Raw genomic sequence first — 23,123 nt, 5'->3', positions numbered from 1 at the left:
CTTTTTTTTTTTTTTTTTACTAATGATTGTGCTGATTTTGTAATCGTGGAGTGTAATAATTGAAATCGTAATTGAATTTTGACTAATTGCACAGTGCTTAACTGCTACCTATTCACACCTGAGACCTTGTAACACTAACGAGTGGAGCAAAAATGACTAATTATGCTCAATTTGGACATTTTCACTTAGGGTAGTACTCATTTTTTTAGCCGGGGCCTTGCGTTATTTTGAGGGAACACACTATATGCTATATACTGACTACTTTTCATCGTGTCAAAGTGTCTTTTCTTCAGTGTTGACCCAAATAAATACCTGCAGAAATGTAAAGGGGAAGGGGGGGCACTCACTTTGTGAGACACTGTACAGTATCTATAAATCACAGTGAACTTCAGTCTTCAGTCAAGCATTCAATCTTACACAATAGCAAATATGCCTTAAATGTAAGCCACTCCAAGACAGTTGTGTGAACATGAAGGATCTTTGGACATTTCTGACTGACAAGATGAATAATAGCACATAAAACCTTAAAGTTCTTCTTCCAAATACTCATGTGGTCTTAATTATTTAACCAAAAGCCACACATTTGCATTCTCTACAGCTACATAAATAGAGGGGTTGGTTTATTTGGGCAAAAGAGACGCTGTATCATCATTAATTTTATGTGTATAGAAACTTACATCAAAACACTTCTGTTATTGGATAATTAATGCCATCATAATTGATTGTATGGTGTTTTGGGAGAGAAAGTGAGTACATTTATTTCCGGCTGCTAATAACACCGCCGCCACTTAAAAGGAATTATGACCTCAGTGGACAGGAAGAGATGCAGCCTCGCCGGTGAGGTTTTTAAGAGCGTGCAGTGAGTTTATCTGAGCTTTTCAAAGATAAGAGCGGCGGAGTGAATTAAAACAGTAAAGTTGTGGCCCACAGAACAGTCAGCTGGCAGATTATAAAACATTCCGTGGTGCTGCAGAGTGTGGATGATAACTCTCAGTAGGCTGGCCTCTTAAAGTGACCTCTTTCACATAACACAAACTCATTTGATCCATCGCAAGCATAAAAATATTGATCACTCTAGCGAGCAGACTGTTACCGACAGTAAAAACTAACATCTGCAATTTCATCACTGGTGCTGGCAAGGGATAGCAGTTATTTTAATAAAGGGAAATAATCATTTGTCAATAAATCAGAACATGCTGAGATAAATTGCGGCCTCAACATGCTGGTAAAATAATATATCTTTTTTCAAAATTTTTTTTCAACTTGTTTGACTAAAAAGGCACATTTTATGATGCAGCTCTTCTTGAAGAAGATAAGTTTGCATTGAAAGCAGCACATTAAATATTAAACTTGGTCAATAAATATAATCCACCATATTGACATTGTCTATGATCTGTGTGTTTAGGGCCAAACATGGAATAGAAAGGTGTCTTCCGGAAATAGTGTTGGACTGAAAATAAAATGTAAAGAAACAAATCCATTTACCTGATTGAGATTTAAACAAGATTTTATTACTCATGTCAGTTTTTATCAGAGTCCATTTTCTTTTTTTATCAGACTGAAGTGTCATGTGAGGGCCTTTTTTCAAGCAAAAAGGCATAAATGGAAGTCTACTCTGTGAGCAGAATATATTTTGTTGGCGTAGACTTATGCTGATTACTGACTGGAGGTCTAAGTCCATCCTGCTTCCTATTTACCGCTACATTAGTGGCGAGGCGCCGTGTGTGCATTTACACACGACCGACAGAAATGCCACAGCGGGTCTTCAAATCAGTGTGAAATTACATCAGCTCTATTCTTTGAACTACTTTGAAATGAAACCTGTCACAGCACTGTTGGAAATGTCACCTGTCAACTCAGAGTTTACCTTCTTGCCGCCTCGCTCACAGGCCTAAATATGCTTGAGAGTTATTTACATGTGTGTTTCAGACAAATGTCAGTAACGGAGTAGTGACCTCACATTAAGTGTTCCCGTGAAGCATCCATGTCTTTGACAGCCTCTTTCATCTCTCCTGGTTTAAAAGATATTGCCTTTCTTCGTTAATTTGAAATTAATGATGAGAGTGATTACTTGGAAAGTATTTTTTACACAATGCTATATGAAGGTCTTATTTTCTTACAATCTTCTCCTTGCCAACAAGATGTATTCATCTGTGCAGATTTATTTAATTCCTCACTATATTTTTCCCCCGATAGATCAGAAAGGATTTTTTTTTTTTAAGTAATGCTAGGAGTTACTCAAAGAACCTTTACAGTGAATGCAGACATTTGCTCCTAAATACAAAATACAGCTTTAAAGACGAAACACTGACAACTGTGCAGTAACTCAATTGGGTAGATACAGTATAGACTTGAATGTTTTTTTTACCATTTCAATTTTCATTATTTTTTGGGTGTGTGGCTGAAATGGCACCCAGTAAGGATATTGGCAGTCCAGGATGCCCGTCCCCTATTATGAAATAAATGAGTGCCTGCGTTTAATCAGTTATTTTGTTTTAATTATTTGGTCCATTTCTACCTCTACCGTGACCAGTTAGCTGGCTAGCTATGCTTACAACCCAAAAAAATACATATTCCCTGGATGCCATCATTTACGGAACAGTTCGGTGTCATTATTAAAATTTCCAACTGTATTATATTGAAGTACAAAGCATTGTGGGCTTTATAACTAGCAGAAAGTATGTCGCGCTACACTACCTGCGCCAATGCTTAGACGTGCATCCAGCAGACATCAAGTTTAGTCTACTTTCAGCCACCAAATTGTCAGGTGTGCCGGATGCATGTCAAAGGAAACACCCCTGGCACACTGGAATGCCCAGAATTACCAAAGAAGCGCATCTAGGCTTGCGTCAGCATAAAAATCAGGATGTGGTAGATTTCACGCTCAAGTGCAGCTATGCTCTCTATGAATACTGTATACAGCACAACTACTCAATTTTTCACCATTTTGAAGCATGATATAATATACTGTGTCAAATTCATAAGACATTTTTATTTTCACGTTACAGAGACTTAAGGTTATTGAAAGGATGTTTCCATTCAAAAAAAAAGTCAACTTGGTATGCATCCTACAGCACAAGTATTTCTTCAACTAAAATCCAAATAGAAAATCATGCCTTAGCTCCAATTTTAACAAAATATGCCATGTGCGGTCAGGAGATGTCATTTCAAGCCAAATTTCATTTTCAAGTGCATGCTTAAACATGAATGCTTAAGCCTCAACCAAGGTTACGCTTTGCAAATTAAAGTTTTAAGTGACAGAAATGTACAATTTAGTCAACAGTATGCATATCCAAAATAGATCATTACATTTATTATAGTAGTCTTTCGGACAAGGATATGACATTGTACTGTATCTCCTCCCAACTTTCAGCAGCATTTTTAGATCCTTCAGCTCATTGATTCAGTTTAACAACCGTTTCTTCATGCTTTGTTTGCTCCCCGCTCCCATCAGCCTCACATGGAAGACAGTGTTTGGAGCTCGCCGCTGAAGAAAGCAGAGCAATTAAATCCAGATATTTCCCTTAGGAGATGGTGGAAACCAAATCAGGTCTTATATTCACCAGGCGGATGCAGAATTGACTAACATGAACATTATGTTGCTCTGTGCCTTCTGGAGGAACAACTGTGTGCTTACACTTCTGCCTTAAATAGAAAAGAAAATAGAAAAGCTGCTATTGCCACACAGTAAATTGCATTATATGCGTACCATTTTATAGCAAAGTTATATATAATACTGTCTGACGTTTTGAACACAGGACTTTGATTTTTTTAGACTGATATTTTATTTCTTGTGCAGTAGTACTTGTGCATTTACTACTCTTTTACTTGTTAGCAGCATATTAAATACAGAACTATGATTTTATATTGTATTATGAAAATTATAGACATATTCAAATGTGTGTGTGTTGCATTGCGCGTGTGCCTGGGAGTAGGTTTAAGTCTACTGTAACCATGTGAGGAAAGGATCAATAATGTTATCAGTCGTCTCTCTCTTACGCTCACATATGCACGTGTGCACACACAGATACGCACACCCACACGCCCCTGGGAATAAAAGGCACAAATCGATAATTCTATAGTGCTAACAGAAAGCTTCCACAGCAGTTTAAAGGCGCACACACACACACACACACACGCACACACACACACGCACACACACACACACACACCACCACCACCACACGTACTAAGCTGTAAGACCAATATTGATTATCTTACACTATTTCATGGCACCTGAACTAATTTGGAAACTGTTACATGCAAAATCAATGATGGTGATTTAGTGGTCTGTACTTGTAGTCCTTTGGGGTTGTTTTGTTGGTTTTGCACTCATGAAGCTGCTGTTGGTGTTTATGGTTAAAGCCAATTTTGAGGGTGTCAATGTCTGGACCTAATTGTTTCCCTCTGAGACAGTAGATGAATGGAGGAACAGATGCTTACAATGTGTGGAGGCATGAATAGACAAACAGTGGTTCTAATCCTGATCTGAAGTGTCCTTGAGCAAGAGACCCCCAGTTGCTCCTGGCGCTGCCATCACCGGTAGGTGAATGAACAGAGTGGGAAAGTGTTTTAAGTGCCTTGTAGGTGAAAATGTGAAGTGAAAAGTGAAAGTCCATTTATAGCATGCTGCTATACTTGGAATTATTTGATTTACAGTGGCTTGATATGTTGAGTTCTCGCCCAATGACTTAGTGAATATGAATAGTTCATCTTTCCCTACATCTCGTGATTAATCAGTGCAGGATGTACCGGTAGTCTACCTTTCTCACAAAGTCAGTGTGTGTGTACTACAGACATGTTGCCAAAGGTAAATAAAGTCTGACTGCCGTTTTGCTTCTGATTACCGCAAAAGACTGCATAAGGGGCTTAAGACTTCATATACATAAAGTTCCTAGTTGCAGTAGACGCAAACAGCCATAACAGTAAACTCCACAAAATCTTGAATAAACATTCAGTAAATGATGTCAAGTCTGAGTGCTATCTTAGGATAGTAAAAGAAAATCAACTATACTTCCCACTAGCTGTAGATGAACCGCCACCTCCATATACAACTGTGATGAAGCAATTATTTGTAAAAGTAGTATTTATAGTAATATACCTAATTTCAACATGTGTTTTTGTCACAATGAAAACAAATTGGATCAAATCATCATTTGTTAAAAAATAAATAAATCAAAAGACGATGGAAAAAAATAACGTCAACACGTCAATTTCAACTCTTTTTCTGAGTTTATATAGCTCTCTACAGAGTTTAATTAACACTCAAAATAGTTAGAGTTGTAGTTGTAGAGTAGTAGAGTTGGTTCAACACTAAATAAATCAACTGTCTAACAGTAACTCGGACACTGTGTTAAAAATACACATTGGGGGGTTGAAATCAACTCTGCAACATCCATCCATCCTTCCATTTTCTTAACCGCCAAAATTTTAACACTTCAATTTTTGCAGTGAGCAACTACAAATCCTGAGCTGCATCTTGTTGCATTTCTATAGTTTGTCTCCTGCAACCTTTTTTCCTTTTGGTGCAGACAAAAGTAAAGGTCATTAACAGCATGCATTGACATGTGCATGAAAAAGTGTAAAAGAAGCATCTTGTGCTTGATTGGTTTTATTTGCTGTCGTTATACTCCTTTGCAATAAAGTCTGGAGGATAAAGTATATTTTAATTCCTCTGTCTCCCCACATCTGACTGCCTTTCTCCTTCTCAACACCATATGCTCCAAGCTCCATCTCGAGCTCATTTAGAAAGCAACGCGCACACACACCAGCTCCATCAAAGCAAGGGAACAGCTGCTACATTCGATAGGGATGACTACTCTCCTGTCACATAGTACACACGCACGCATGCACGCGCGCCACCAAGCTGGATGTTTCATGCTGTTTTGAAAAGGCAAGTGAGAGAGATAAAGATGGAGGGCAGGCTGAAGTATGAGAGTCAGAGAGAGCAGACTGGAAGGAGTTTGGGATTGTCCAATTTATTTGACAATACAATTGTGGCCAATTATGGTCAATCTGTAGCCGTCATGTATAGGTAACAATAGTACAAGTCAATTTGAATGAGAACAAGAGCTACATGACTTGTGAGGTGCTAGAGTTAGTGGTGGGTTTAAGCAAGGGGCGATCTCCAGGATGGAGAATACACATTGAATTAATTGGCCATTCAAATTGAATCAAGGAAATTATCGATATGCCAAAAGTGTTTAGAAGACTGCACAGGAATGGTCATCTGATAGGAGTGGAATTAATGTTCTTTTATAAATGCCCCCCCCCCCCCCCATTTTAAGTCTCCATTTTCTGTTTGACTATGACTATCGGAATAAAGAGAGTCAGCTTGACTAACACCCCAGATCTATTCCCAATAGTCAGATTTATTTTTCATCAACATTATACTGGACTTCAATTTACAAATAACACAACTATGGACATCTGTCCTCAGGGAATGTTCTTGGCTAAGAGTGCTTTCATCAATGATGTTATTTAGTGATACCCACTTGTTTGTTGTTTTTGTTGTAATGTCTGTATGTGCTGCATGTGACCAGGCTCTGCTATGCTCTCCTTTGGTCTTTTTTCCCTCCCTTATCTTCCCTTCTTATCTAAAATCTCAGGATGTGCATATGCAATGATAATCAAGATATTTCATTCCATTCGATATTCCATTCCAACCAGGGTACCATGGAAGATCATCAGGGTTACCATAGGCTATTAATTATCCATCCATCCATCCATTTTCCATCCTCACAAAGGTCTGGGGGGCTGGAGCCTATCCCAGCTGGCTTCGGGCAGTAGGCGGGGTACACCCTGAACTGGTTGCCAGTCAATCGCAGGGCACACAGAGACAGCTATTAATTATGACTTTTTAATTATTATTTCACTTAGTTTATACAGCTATGCTAGCAATTTGACAGACCAATAAAAAAAAACTTCCTTTAAATGCCAAAGGGTACATACAATAACCATGTTTATAAACTTCGCATTGAATAAGTCAGTTTGTGATTATATTGAGATAATTGCACCGTTTCCTACCTTCTGGTTGACAAAAGACCCATTCGACAGGGGCGAGAACCACAGAGCAAGCCAGAGTTTGATATGACCAGAATATTGTGACAACAATAATATCATATCAATAAAAAACAAGCAACAATCAGAATATTGGAAACGAAGAAGAAGAGGAAGAAGAAGAAGGAACCATTTTTCATCTCAAACACTTTCCAAGGATATGTCCAATTACTAAAGAAAGGGCTAATAAAATACCATTATTGTGAAGATGGTCGCTGTTGAGAGAATAGGTAGGTAGGTAGATTTACATACATTCTTTCTTCTTTTATTAGACATCAGCAATACTGATATTTGATCATTGATGTATAGCAGCAGAAATGAATACAAATCAATAATCTGTCCCACTTAATACCTTGACCATTCATGAGTATCCACCACACTGTCAGTGATCTGATAATAAAACAGAAACCACCGGTGACTTACATGCATGGGCTCCTTTCCCAGTCAATGCCACAAAATGCGGTATAGTATATCCATTCTGTAATTAACTGAGAATTAGCCCTGACTCTACCGCGCTAAACAACATTCTGAACAGCATAAACAGCATAGAAAATGGATGGACAAATAAACACCTTTAGCCATTCCTCCATATTCTTGTTGAAGTCCTGAGCTGATGACGCACAGTTTAATTCAAAATTATAAATAAACATTATCAATGCCATCGCCCACTACGGGCATGAATCTACATCGATTAATGAAATAAAATGGCTGTTTCCTTACCTCCGCAGTGTGGCTCAGACTCAGTTTTGGCAGTTTATTCTTCATGTTCCCAGAGTTTCCACCGTACGATTGACCACAGTTGAACCCCTCAGGCGCCGCGAGAAGTGGTTTTAATTGAGGAGAGTCGACAGGTGCCTGATCCTGGCCATCCATTGGGCGAACGTAGGCTGTTGGCTTCTGTTGCACTGCAATCGGCTTTCCTGATAGGCCACCAAGTGGGAATGTAGACGTGGGAGTGGTTAGACCAGGTACAGGTGCTGACAAAAGTGATGTGGAAGCCAGTGGGGAGGAGGACGTGGACAAGTGAGAGCTTGGTTCAGTTTCTATTGGGGAGCCGGATGATTTGCAATGACCAACATCCATGGTCGAAGATCGGAAATTTCCACCATCTGTGAGTGTGCACGAAAAAAGTGACCACGGTTAGTGGAAAACATTGAGCTGTCATGTACTCTTTAAATCTAATCCAGTGGTTCTTAACCTTATTGGACGTAATGAGCTCTACCAAATCTTGTAGTTGGGACACAACTATATTTAGAGCACTTTAAAACAACCACCTCTGTTTTCTTAAGAATCCTGCAAGGGCATCAGATACAATGAAAACAGCAAAGGCCCCAGAATTGAACCATGTGGAACACCATAGGTTCTGTTATACATGTGAATTCATTTTGACCATAGTCGTCTGACCTCTTTCTTTTATTGCTCAACATAGTTAGTGTGACGGGATTGCAATAATGAAGAAATCACACGACATACCATCACAACAGCCACAAGTTGACTACTGAGCGCAATTGCCTGCAGGGCAGGCCAAGCGATATAGCATGATTACCTCAGCCAATGATGGCCAGGTGGAGCTTATCATCACGAATCATTTGAGTCGGGTGTGTGTCTGACCTCTGCCAAACCCCTGAGACTGACTCACCAAACCACTAGGGTTCGATCAAGCCCAGATTAAGAACCATTTTTTAATAGCTAGAAATTAAACGGGAGGTCAACCATAAGCATTTCTTGACAATAATAAACCTCACTAGTCTAAACATGACATTCTGTTTAATATTACATTTGCGGAACATGAGTTATGAAGCAAAATCAAGCCGTTTTGTTCACCTCAGGGGCGGCCATTTTGCCACTTGTTGTCGACTGAAGATGACATCACAGTTGCTCAGGGCTCAGGCAAGGACCAATCACAGCTCACCTCTTTTCTGAAGCTGCGCAATGATTGTTTATGACCTGAGCAACTGTGATGTCATTTTCACTCAACAGCAAGTGGCAAAATGGCCGCCTTCTGGTGCTGATAAAAACTGCTGGATTTTGTTGCTTAAATCATAATCCGTTATCACAATATTAACCAGAATACTGTATTTAGACTAGTGCGGCTGCATAGAACATATTATTGTCAATATTTTTTTGGGGGGGTTGACTTTCACATTAAACACATCTTCTTTTTCACTTATGTTACCTACAACTTTCAGTAGCTTAGCAGGCAAACTGGAAGGAGACAAAGTGCTCTCCCAAGCGTATAAAAAATGAAAAATTCAAGACAAATGTTCAGTGGCACAAACTTTTTGTGAAGTTTTCACTGCTGCGCTTGCGGCTTAACTCATGTTTCAGTCTTGAGGCTAAGCTGTGCCAATCAAACTGGTGTTGAAACTTAATACAGGGTTGTGCCAATCTCCTTTTTGAACTTCAAAGAATGAATGGAAAATGTATTGAGTAAGATTTCCAAAAAGTCTCAAACTATTCCAAACAATATTAGCAGACCAAATATAATCTGTACCATCAACTCAACTTTTTTTTTGTTCAGCACTTCAGCAAAACAATCACCGTCTGGACATGTAAGCAAGTGACCTACTGTCAGACTTACCTGGGAGAGGAAGAGTTTTACTGGGGTGTGAAGAATGCCGTCTCCCAGAGGAGGTGGAGGAAGAGGATGAAGACGACGAAGAAGGGCTCAAATCTCTTTTTAGACCTAATTCCTCTTTCAGAGAGCTGAAAAGCTCCTCGTGCCTTTGGAGTTGCTGTTCTTCAAACATGGAGACTTTCCCCCTTCCATTTGCAGCTCCTGGAGCCTGACCTTGGCCTTGCCCCAACCCCAGATGGAGGCCCGTTTCCGGGGCGCTCTGCCCATGGCCTCCCTTCGCCCACTCCGTGGAGCTCCTGGACTTTTTGGAATTCTGATGTGGCAACGACTGCACACTTGATGACGCTGTTGTTGTTGGTGCAGGAGGCTGCATTGAATTTGAGGATGCCAAGGACGCACTTGCAATCCTTTTCTCCCCACCTCCCTCCGCTCCTCCCCCCTCGGCTCCTGTGCCTCCATTCAGGGTCTCATTGAAAAGCTGGGGCTCCATTGTGGCTCTCTCACTCGCTGAAGTGGTTGGCGTTTGCACGGTGATGGTGTTGTTGTTGGCACTGCTGCCTTTGGGGATTCCCACTAAGTGGCTCTGGTTTGAATGGCTGGTTAGCAGGTCTTTCATTTCTTCATAGGAGCCGAGCGTGTTCTGGACCCGACTTGCCAAAGCATCACCTTTATTAGTCTGAAAGAAAGGCAGAAGAGACGGTAAGGAAGAATAGTAACAGACGGGAGTATTAATTAAGTTTCCATCTTTCTCTTTGATTTCGACGCACTTGATGAAAAGGCCTCTACTCATTCAGAGAGGAACAGGAAGAGATGAATTGGTTGACCACTGACCAGGCACCCGGACACGATGATTAATTAAACACATGCCATCCTTAAGAGGGTCCAGTCCAAGCTGGAGCAGTAAAACTAATGGAGCAGGAATCATTATTAGCCTGACCTCAGGTTCTCAAGCAATCATCGCGAGGAGGACAGTCTGCCTTCTACTGATTTATGATCCAAAAGCCCCTTCAGCTGTTATGTGCTCATGCTGAGATGTTCTCCGGAATAGTTAAGAGTCTTTGACAGGTTCTTTAATGATGAAACCACACCATTTCATCATTCGCCGTTTCAGCCCGAGATCCTTTCCGAAAGGCAAAGACATAAAGAGCAGGCGTTGTTCCCTAATCCCCTCATGTGTCTTTTCAACCACGTGTTGCAAATATTAATCATCAGCCAAAAGCGGATACATCAAATGGCACTGTTATTCAGTTAATGAGCACGTGGACAAATGGCAGACAACTAATAAATAAACCAAATAAGTAAATAAAACTGGAAAGTTGTTAAACACAAGACAATGCTCTGTATTCGTGTCACTCGTTTTAATGTGCTCAACAAGTTGAATAATACAGTTTGTCATATACCTTCTTAAATAATTCACTCAAATCGTGCTTTTGTGTGTGTGTTTGTCGGTTTTGTTTTTGTCAACAATCAAATAGAGTAATAACAGGCAATGATCCAGGGAGAGATCTTATTGCTGAGCAGGGAATTCTTATAAAGCTTGCAGGCTTGAAGATTATCCCCACCATTGATTTGCTTTAACTGAATACAATGTAATCATTGGATGATAATTACAACTGTTACTGTTACCCTTTCATTGTCATGGATGGTTTTAGTTGTGCTAAAAGTCATGGCTCACCAAATCACTGGTTAACTACACGTCCGTTAGGTTGTGATTTATTTCCTGGATTAGTTCACTTACGTCAGTTCATTGTCCAATAAATGACACAGAGAGGTCAGACACTCAAATAGCCAATTCTGTCCGACTCTTTAAAAATCAGCCCTGCTCACCCCATGTCAGTTAAAGTGATGAATGAAGCAAATAAGAAGTAAATGGCTGAGTTTAAAATAAATCAATAAGCAAATGTGCCTAATAAATTGGCAGCAAAATTACTTTACAGCTCATACAGGAATTCTCATCTAATGTACAGTATTTACGTCTTCTGATTAATGGGACAAATGTAATTTCATTTACAAAAGAGTTATTATTTTTCAAATTGACACATAAAGGGAGGGCCCTTTTTCCTTGCCGAACATAAGTTTAGCACAAGTATTTTTGTAGACTCATGCAGTTAGAAAAGTGTCTTTGTGCCGTTGTGGGAGTGAACACAGCCAACTTGCTTCCCGGCCAATGGAGGCGGTTCCTCTCATTCCCTTTAAATTCAGTGCAGCAAATGTGCATAGTCTAGTCCGGAAGCATAAACGGACTTGCTGGAGTCAATGAAGGACATCAACAAGCAAAGTACGTTTATAAGAATATTAATGAGGGTGTTTCCAGCTAAATATTTATTTACAAACAAAGGCCTCTCTGCCAGGCATCTTAACGATGACCGTTTGCATCCCAAAAGATTGATACCATTTACAATGGTGGGGCGTGCCTCCAAAATTTTATTGTAACTATATAAGAAATTCTCTAATAGCAGCCCCCAACTACATCTTCTTATGTATTTCTTTGTGTGCTTCATTTTATACTGAAACAAAACAGTAGATCCATAAAATATAATTTAGGATATTTTCAAATCCTTTGTTTTAATACACACTATATAAACCATTGTAAGCTAAAGTTAGCTGCGAATAAATTACTGCGGCTTGTTTCTTCTCCATCGCCAGCTCATGAATAAAAATCTGGTGGCTGAAGAGGATGAGAAAACACATTCACAAAGAGGCAAAATGGAAAACAGAGACAGGGATGAATACCTGCATTTGTGTGTACGTGTGCTTGCGTGCGTGCGTGTGAGTGAGTGACTAGCTCACCCAAAAATAAATGCCAAAAACATATCACTCTTTAACAGGATTAGCGAGGGAATTAGCTAATAGCTGACAGAGAAAAAGTAAATGAGAAAGTCAGACAGTGACAGACACCCGACTGATACGAAGGCAGAGTGATGGAAGAAAAAATGAAAAAACGAATGAGAAGAAAGTTTTCTATAAATCCCTTGTGATAACGAAGAGATATAAATCTTTGAAGGTTCCCCATGCACTGAGCGAGAGTGGGCTGTGAGATTGAGGAGGCCCAATGATTGTATGTATCTGTAAAGCAACACCTTCGGTAAAAAACTGAAATCTTTAGCGGGACAAATAAATCAGCAGAGCCAAGTAGCAAAGTATGCTAGAGCCATTTGTCATGAGTCACAGCAGTAAGAGCTATATAGCAAGGGCATGTAAGGTATGGAATATGAAGCAAATAAACATAAACCCCTGCGGATGGTCAAGTCAGCTTTTTGGCCTCAGGGCGGACTAAATGCCCCATGAATCACATTTTCTCCTGAATGGTCACAGCATTCGGTTACAAGCGTTGCACCAAGAGCTCAGGTTTGATTAAAACCGTATGAGACAAAGTAAGTGTTTGAATTCACAAATGTCTGATGCAGTGACGTACAGCTGCACTCTATCATACTGAGAGGTGTTACTAACAGTGCATTAGTCCAATTGTGCATCAAAGACAAATTGTTTTACGTTCTCTCAAGGGAAGCTCACTGTCCCACACTTGGAAAAACTCATTTCAGTCAATTTTAGTTTTATGTTGACATTTTTCAGTCCCATTTTACTAGTAAGGATTTTTTAAATGCAAATAATCTGATGTCAGTATTTAACATAATAGCAGGGATAATATCTAACATACTGTAGTATATTTTTTTATCAGATAGATTCAACTTTGTAAACCTACTGATGTTGCAATGTTGCCATTTTCATTTTTAGAGAGAAAGGGCTTTCTTGTGAAAAACCTTCCAAGGAAGTGATTTTTTTGCTCTCATAAAATAAAACATTTGTTTCAGTTTAGAGGAGATTCTTAATCCTTCCCGCACCTTAAAATGCATCTTTAAGACCGCTTCTAATGTATTGACTCTTTGGCATGTTGTTAAAAAATAAAATAGAATAAAAATCTTCATTCTTAAGCCTAGCAGACCACTTACCACTTAAATGTTTACTTTCAAGACTTTTATTGACGACCAGAAATGCATTTGATTAGCAGAATTTGCTACTTGCCACCAATTTTTTAGGAGAGATAAAGTATAATGAGGTATCGGTACTCACACCCTCTTTATGGCTGTTTTACAATCAGGAACTACAAATTGGAAGTGAGAAGAATAGAAAATTGCCATTCATTTCATGCAATTTTAAGGAAAAATGTTTTTGGGGATGTATTGGGCTTTCTTTAAAATGATCTGATATTGTTATTCCAGGGAAATGTTATGTGTCAAAAGAAGCATTTGGTGTCTTTATCGGTGACTACTCAAAAGTTGGTACCGGTCTGGAAAAAAATCAAACATCCCTAATAATGAGGTTTTCACGGATTCTGTATTATTATTATTATTATTATTTATTTATTCTTAATAAATACAAAATTCTGACTTGGTGTAGAATAGGGATATTTAATCCATATTTTTGGAGGTCTAGTCCAATAACATTGAGGTCTACAACATCATAATGTGTAAGATATTATTTAGTCTCAAATACTTAGAATTGACATTTTTACTACATAGGGTCACAAACTCCCAAAAATCTGATTTGTTGTATTCAAAAAATATTTTTACTTTAAAAAATGTGCTTTTATGACACCAGTTTACCCTGAACTTTCTTCTTTGGACTAAAACTAACACCTAGAACGAGGTCCAGTGTTGCAGTATGCAATAGTATGATCACCTGAAGCCATATTCATCTCATTTGAACATGCTAGACTAAATGAATGAATTACTCATTCCTGACAGGTTAGAAGGAGTGATCTTTTTTCCTCGCTTTCTTATTATTGTTCAATCACTTAACCTTTTCATCAGGAGTGATGTGACGGTGTCACACTATCTTTCGCTTGAACACATACGCTCATATCCTGACCTGAGTTTAGCACTAATAACCACTTGAAAACAATTAATGGAAGCCTGGAGGCATTCTCATTATCAGTGTAACCCCTCATGTGGCAGCCTCAAAAATGAACCCCGAGCGCTTTCTAACAGTACAGAACCCGCTCTGTTTCTTATGTGTTCTGACAGTGGCACTCACACTCTCTGTCAAGATTCAAAGCCAGCCTGTCCCAAGGTCGACACACTTGGCGGCAAAAGCAAGTGAAGTGCTTAGCCGCAGAGAATGAGAGTTAAATCTTTTGAATCCATCTTATACACAGGGGGCAGTGGGTGGCCGTGGACTTGGATGCATGACTCAACACGTTCCGAGTGTCTCAGAGGCGCTTGCTGAGAAACGTATGCTTGAGGGTACAACGCTTGGCCACAGGGGGGAAGACATAATGAAAATATTAGACTATAATGATCTTCTTCAAGGCCATTACTGCCTTTATCTCAGCACAAATAATCATTTAAGTTCAGCCTGGTGTACTAAAATGTATTGAATATCAAGGTTAATCAGTAGTTTGCTGATTGCTTTGAATCACAAAGCAGCATTTTAAAGCGGCCCATCCTCACTAGTTAAGATCTTGTAAAATCATCCCATTCACCTAAATGAAAAGCTGATGTCAAGCATGTCCAATTGTCCTTGTCTAAAAATCAATCAAACTTTAAAAGCTGGTATAAAACTGTCTCCGAAGCGGCAGCCACAGACCATATAGTGTCCAGAATGCAGCAGTCCATGCCATGTAAAATACTTGATGTATCTTCACTTCCTCGACTTTTTGTCCAAATTTACCATTTGTTGTTTTTAGTAAGATATTTTTCCATCAAAACTTTTGAGGAAGTACATCTCCCGAGATTACATAATCTCATAACAATAATAAAGGCAAGAATCTCGTTTCAGAAGAATAGATGCAATGAAAACAGCAGTTCTTTGGTTATCAATCTTTCCAAAATCCCAAACTGATATTTTTGTTATATTTACCCCCTACAAACCTATGTAAGAATGCAAATTAACATAATTTTTTATGAAGTAACGGGGAAAAAAACAAATCTCATTTTTGTTGTTGTTGTCCTTGGTTATAGTTTTATCAAATTGTAAATGTTTGCAGTGACCTCAAATGGCCAAAACACAAACCCCCCTACCTTAAAAATTGGTGGCAAAGTTTTTTTTTACGTTTTTTTTTTGTCCTGACAAACATAAATTAAGGATGTGACTGTAATTCAAAACCATGTGACGATTCCAATCAGTTACTCTTACTTACTTTGTAAGGTTCCCCAAACAGGTTAAATCCAGTGGAGAACAAATCTTCATCCTGTTGGACCTCCTGAGTCCTCCTCTCCCATTCTCTCCTTTTCAGGACGCTGCGCTCGGACTCCAAATGGCTAAAAGGAAACCAGGAAGAAAACTCGTTAGTGTGGCCCACTGAGAACAATCCACGAGCAGAAACTACTGTCTCTTTATGTCTGAAATGTGGACAATATCGAGCACCAACATTGGCAAATAAAAGAATGATAGCAAATCCACAGTCCTCCAACCACCCATTTCTGACCTCCAAAAACAGCTAGACAACATATAGAGATAAATTGATGCACTTCATTTCCACAAAGTGAGGTGTAGTAAATAGTGTTGTTGGAAGTTGATTGCAAGATGCACTCACAAGTAATGAACTGTTGCATAGATTATTATGTTTCAGTCCCACTTAGGTTTTGAATAATGTCATTTATGCCAGTCTACTTAATTACAGTTTATTTATACGGGAAGTGTACAATAGAATATTATTTTCCACAACATGATTGCTCCATCGATTATACACAACTGATGAAAATTTATTTTTGTAATGAATTCTTGATATTGTCATGAAATAACATAAAATCATAATGTAACAATTTCTTGAAAATGATATGACACCTGAAAATCAAATAAAATTTGCACTTCATCAAAAATGTAACAAAACCTAATCATGTAATTATTTCACCAACATTGTAATAAAAATACTGACTGATATTGTAATAGCTTTTTTACCGGTAATATAATACCTGGCATTATGTCCCGTTACTATAACAACACTAAAACACTGATGTAAAGTGAGTTTAACACGTCCTTGATGGTTTAACAATAATACATGAATATAACATTATTAAATCGAAAAGAACAGGAACATTTAAAGTAGCACTAAGGAACTTTTCAACCTTAATAAAATATTTTCATAAATCTTCTGATGAAACATCGACTTAAAACTAGTTGAATGGTACCTTTGCCATGGCCTGAGGTGGTCTGTATCATTTTTACTAGAGGATGGTAGGAACACTGCCACACAAAAAACTACAAATGTGCTGACTGCTTTATGCCATACGTCACTTCCAACTTTACCCATTCGTTACAAAGACAAAAGTCAATCTGAATGTCAACGCTCGCTGGCGTGAGCTCAAAAATGACACAATGTGCTTGTCCTCACGGGAAACGTGGTCTTCCTTCCGGCATAACATTACCGCTTTTGTCCATATGGCGTCGCCATAATCAACGTAAACTGAAAGTTCCTTAGTGTTGCTTTAACCGTAACACTTAGCGCTCCTGGAAGTCTTTGCGGGCAGAGCAGTTCTAATCAAGTGGGTGGGGCTTACTTTGATTAACACTCTGCAGAGTAGCTTTAACACTAAATAAATCAACTCAAATAACTCCAACACTGACCTCTATCTAAGTCAGACAGTGTTAAAAGACACTTTCGGTGTTTAAATCAACTCTGAAACATTTAGCACAAAAGTTTTAACACTGATTTTTGCTGTGAATGTCTTAAAATATTTCTGTCATTTCATGTTGGCCATTTGAGTGGATATTCTTGCAGCACTACTCATTACAATCTCACAGAGTTCCTCTGCTGACGTTTGCGCCTCAAACTCGATTTTCACACAAGCGTCAACTTTGTTTGCTAAATATAATCTGAACCGCTGCTCCTCGGAGTAGCCGTGCTCTTCTCTTTTTTTGCTCTCCTCCAGCTCCTGTAGCATACACGCACGTGTCTCTTTCCATTCTCGTCAGTTCTGAGTCTTGAAAATGCCACGAAGATGCACAACTGTGCATTTGAGACTATTCATCAGAAGTGTTTTTTGATCCAGAGAAGCAGATATTCGAATAAGCAACAGATATAATACACAAAAAAATGTGTAATCAGTCTTTCTGTAATAATATTAAGAATGATAGATTCCGTAGCAACTCTTTATTTTCCTTAGTACCGTACGGAATCAGATGGCCACTTTCATTCATTCATTTTGAACTTTAGTGGGCTGTGTAGTAGTCCCGTCATGGAGTCATTGATCAAATCTGAATAAAGTCAGCTTTTAATCAGTTGTTCTACAGAAGTACTCATTATTGGCTTATACCTCACCCATGAGTGCTGCTGGGTATATGATTCATCATCATTTCCTGTGTAAAACCGCCGCAAACATTAATTGAAACAAGCGATCTGTGGAGAGTCGTCTTGGTGTAGATTGTTTCCCACATATCACCGTGTATTTCTAAGCAAAGCCTACGTTTCACTCTGCTAACCCAAAACCTTTTCAATCGGCTGCAGTCCAGAGGTCCACCGAGAAATCTACAAGCGGCTCTTAGAGCTTGAAAGTGTGTGAATAAGTGCACGCTACATGCACGTCTGTGGCCTGTTGACCCAGGAAAGGGCATCTGTTTTACCCAACGCGCTGCACGAAGAGGAGACAGAGTGCCTAATTAGCCATCAACACAATTAAAAGAGACGTTTTCTTTTCCTGCACCAGACCTCTCCTTCGACATTTAATCTCCCAGTAAGATGTGAGTGGGAGGTAGGAAGAATGAGAGAGGCAACGAGAAGGGGATGGATGGGGGGGGGTTGTCATAGAGGCCCTCCATGGTGGGGGGGGGGGGGACACTTACAGGGCAACTGCTTCTTAAAAAGGAAAGAAAATAAGAGAATGATGAAAGACTGAGTAGAGGGATGAGGACAGGAAAGTAGGATGAGATGGCGGCATGAGTAAAAAGTAAGAGAGCAATGGGAATTCCAGGAAAAATGATTGACAAGTCAGTGTGTGTGTGAGAGAGGGTTCATCATCTGTCTGTACACAGAGATAAGTGACAGCTCAGTAAGTCACATGACACTAAATATACAGAGCAAGCAGCATGCACACACAAGGGATATGTATATCACCATCATTAAGAAGATGAGATATTGACACACTACCAGTGAGAAAAGATTCACGACAATTAGGTTGCAATATCATTTGGCATAGTATGAACAAAACACGCATATACACATACGCCGATACTGGAAATGATTCCCAGGAATATTAACACATATACGGGGAAAAGAAAAACAGTGTAAATATAAAAAATGGCCATTCATTTTGATGACTGTGAGCTGTTTGGACTCTTACATAGGGAGGTTCAATATAATTTTTTCCCCTTGATCGATACTAGTACTGATATCGGATATCGGTCTGATATCAGCCAAAAAAACATTATCGGATTATATTGGTTAACATCCATAATAATCTCTGATATTAGCACTCATAGACAAGCAGTCCATTCCAGACTCCGTTCCTGATCTTCTATCCAGCAGCATCCGGATCCAGCAAGAGTTTGTTTTTATTGACTTTATTAGGGTTATTTCTTAGGCTCTTTTAATTTATTTTGTATGAAGTTGAATTTATGTAACCCACATTTTTGCAATAAATGGATCATATTTTTCTCAATCAACTTTATCAAGTCTCTTCTAACATTTCATAGTACCATTTTTTTTTAAGCATGTATGATTGCTATCATATCGGATCGATATCGGTATCGGAACATTATGCTAGGCTCCAATATCGGTATAATGTCAGAAGTGAAAAAGTTCACCCCTATAGAGTAGTCACTGATGCTGATACCACTATTACTTTTGATGCATAGAATTTCCAAAAACAAAAATCATTTTCCCTAAAATTGCATGAAATTAATGTCAATTTTCCATTCTTCTAACTTTTAATTTCTACTTCCTGATTGTAAAATGGTATTTGCTGCCTTTGTGAGTACCACTGCCTTAAAATACAACTGGGTATCGGCCCGATACGATGTCTGGTATCAGTAATCGCCCACCCTTACTCTTGCATTGATACGGAAATATGGTTTAGTTATGCTATTGGTGTATTTTATATCAAAATTGCACAAGTCTTGCCAAATGTTGTTCTTTCTTGATCAAACCAAAATGTAGACCCGCACAGGCCTTTAGCTGATGACAGCAGTGAGATGACTTCAACAGAGAATGAGGCAATCATGACTGCAATTATCGGACACAAATTATCGGTGTGTTTCCAAATAAAAAAAGCTGAAAGTCTTTCATATCAATTACAATGAAGAGGAAAATCAATTTCAACACTTGTGTTGTCATTCGGAGCGCCGCTATTCTCAAATTATGTCTATGACATGATATTGCATCTTAGACAATTATAACGACGCATTGATGCGTATTGCTTATTTTTTCCCCATCACTAACACGCACACACACGTTTCAGATCGCTGTCTGTCTCCACTTGACACAATTTCAGGGCACACGAGGTCATTTCCCAAGAAAGTGCAGCACTTTCCATCACAAGTTATCTCACAATCAGGACTTTAATGACCATATGTTATTGGCTTTGGTAGCATTACTATAGTTATAGCATCAACTTCAATGTAAAACCCGTAAAACAGGAAACTAGTGCCTCTCATTCCAAAAACTATGCACAGTAAAGACATTCCTTATATTTGTTTGAATCTTTATGTAAATCTATTTGGAATGTTGTAGATTTTTGTGTTATGTTTGGTGGTGGTAATGTCTGCCGTTAAAAGAAAACTACAAGAAACTACAGGCTTCAAGAAAATCATTTTTTGTTTTTTATTATATTGGTGAACACATAAAAACAGACACACACACAAACAACCTAATCTAAAGGTACTGTCATTTTCAAATGATATTAAAACAATTGTATTACCCTCTTCAGGTTTCTTAAAATGCCTAATCATAGACAGAAGTGTAATTAACTCTAAATATGTTTTACAGCCAAACTATATATTTTTATATTTACATTTCTTTTTTTCTTAATACTATTATTTAGTAATGCTGACATTGCAATTTAACAAGTATATTTCGATTGGCTTTTTTACCCTTTGCTGGTTTTGGTCTAACCACACATTCGATGCTTTGTGATACATTATGTTGACCACTGTAATGTTGACCACAAAAACATACAATACAATGGCAAGTGACTAAAATAACTTTTTTCTTCTCTCTCTCTCTCATATCATCTGGAATTGTGTTATAGTCAACATTCATAAAAAACTGGGGTGTTGGAAAGAATGTGTGTCAATAGTTAAGAACAAAGATGCTCTTGACATTCTAGTTTAAAAAAACTCAATTGATCTGAATTATATCATTCTTTAGTATACAAATGAAGGAGCAGGCAGCATATTGTTTGTGCCGATTTTTTTATGAATGAAACGGTGGCAGCCTTCAGTTTATTTTGTGTGTGCATGTGTGTGTGTGTGTGTGTGTGTGTGTGCGTGTGTGTGTGTGTGTGTGTGTGTGTGTGTGTGTGTGTGTGTGTGTGTCCTGAAGTAATGCTGATAGCCAGAGTAAGCTCTGGGAATTTAATCTCAACAGAGCTGTGCTGGTCTCCCCTGATAACTATTGGCACACACTCTTTTCTTTTCATTCACTCACACACACTCATGCATGCATGCACGAACACACATATGCGCTCACACAGCCTTATTGCCTTCTCTTGCACATTTTCAGGTGTTTCAACCAGCAATATTGAACTTGTATGAGGTAGGGCAATTGAGTCAGATTGCACTCTTAAAAATTCCAATTTCAGTGAAGTGATGTTGAAAGAATACAATGATTTGCAAATCTTTTTCAACCTATATTCAATTGAAAACATTACAAAGACAAAATGTGATGATAAACATGTTTTTTTTAATTATTTGATGCCAGCCACACATTCCGAAAAAACTTGGTCAGTGGCAATTTTACAACAAAATTACCCCAGTTTAACAGTCTTCATTGTCGTATTTTGTGCTTGCTAATGCACGACAGTTTTTCAAGGGGGGACAGGTCTGGACTGCTGGCAGGCCAGTCTAGTTCTCAAATTCTTGTGCTTCAAAGTCATGTGCAGAAAGTGGCTTAGCATTGTTTTGCTGAAATAAGCAGGGATACGTCCCAGGAGTTACTCAACTTCATACCATCATTGATGCTGGCTATTGAACAATGCTCTGATAACAATCCAAATAGTTCATAATTTGCAAAAACAATTGAAAATGTGGACTCGTCAGACCGTAGCACACTTTTCCACTTTGGGTCAGTCAGTCCATCTCCATAAATGAATTTCATGTAATTTTCAGGAAAAGTATTATATGAGGATATATATCTTTATCGGTATCTAACATTTGTATTTATTTTTTTCAAATTCAAACACACAAACAAACACAAAAATGTTTTAGTAGGGCTGGGTTAAAAAAAAAATCCAATAATAGATATCAAATTGTTTTTCCTTTTTGAGTCTGATATTGATTCATAAAACCATGAATCCATTATTTTAATATCTCTTTCCCCCATAAATGTATATGAAAATAGAATTTTAAACGTTGAGTTTTTTTTTTGGGGGGGGGGGGGTATTTTACTGTTTTCTTGACATGATTTAAAATTTTCCTACATTTATGAAAGACCTGACTTATTGTATTTTAAGATAATTCAAAATCTTTTTAATTTATATTTACAATTATAAAATTAGGATTATGAAAATATTTTCATCTCATCCTTGCTGATGCCAATGTTTGTGTAATACTAAAGTGATTATAACACGTTACATTCATTAATAAACTAAACCATTTAACCAGTTCCTTCCTCCTCAAATTTTGATTTTGAATTTAATGTTTGTGGAGTTTTTATCATGCCGTTGATATTTAGGAAGAATTGACGTTCCATAATTAATCAATACCTGATTGAATTGAAATGAATATAATTGAAGCATAAAAAAAATCTAAATCGAATCGAACTGAACTCTTGTGAATCGAAATCGAATCATTGAGGAAGTTAGAATCGATACCCAGCCCTAGTTTTTAGAAAAGTTTTTTTTTTGTGAATTTGGCCCCATCATGTTGTTTGTGCTACACAGTAGGCCTTTACACACAATTTGAAAGTCTCAGTTAAATGCTTGTGAAACCTTTGACAGTTCAAACATTGAAACTTTTGACTTCCAAGAGACAGATGACGCAGCAGGTCTACGGAATGTGCAGAACGTACTCCCTGTGTGTACTGTTCTTCTCTGCGCATGTCACCAAGAGTGTGTGGGTCCACATCACTGAGCCCTCATGCAGTATTTGTGTCTTCTGGGAAGAACTGTCAGAACAGTTCAAGGCAACTACTTGAAATATGTTTCAACTAATTTAAAGCCATCCAGACATTCGGAGCAAAGTTTTTTTCTTTTTCTTTTTCTTTTTCTTTTTCTTTGCCATCTGAGCTCGATGAGCCTGTGCACACATTTTTGCACAGTTACTGGATTAAAGTGTTCCTCTGGAGATGAAAGGCATTTGTTTCGGCTCAAGTGAATATATCACCATTTATCTC

General features: G+C 38.3%; 1 protein-coding gene across 1 annotated transcript in view; it reads right to left on the bottom strand.

Moving 5' to 3' along the window:
- The window catches only part of aff2 (AF4/FMR2 family, member 2), a 145,365-nt gene that overhangs the window by 75,916 nt on the left and 46,326 nt on the right, over positions 1-23,123 (bottom strand). Inside the window, exons 2-4 of the mRNA XM_077578694.1 lie at positions 15,777-15,897; positions 9,641-10,313; positions 7,780-8,168 (exon numbers count right to left, since the gene is read on the bottom strand). Coding sequence (XP_077434820.1) covers positions 7,780-8,168; positions 9,641-10,313; positions 15,777-15,897 — 1,183 coding nt within the window. The remainder of the gene's footprint in view (positions 1-7,779; positions 8,169-9,640; positions 10,314-15,776; positions 15,898-23,123) is intronic.

The sequence above is a fragment of the Vanacampus margaritifer genome, chromosome 10 (assembly GCF_051991255.1).
Source record: "Vanacampus margaritifer isolate UIUO_Vmar chromosome 10, RoL_Vmar_1.0, whole genome shotgun sequence".
NCBI classification, from domain to species: Eukaryota; Metazoa; Chordata; class Actinopteri; order Syngnathiformes; family Syngnathidae; genus Vanacampus; species Vanacampus margaritifer.
This window is presented reverse-complemented; position numbering and strand designations above follow the sequence as displayed.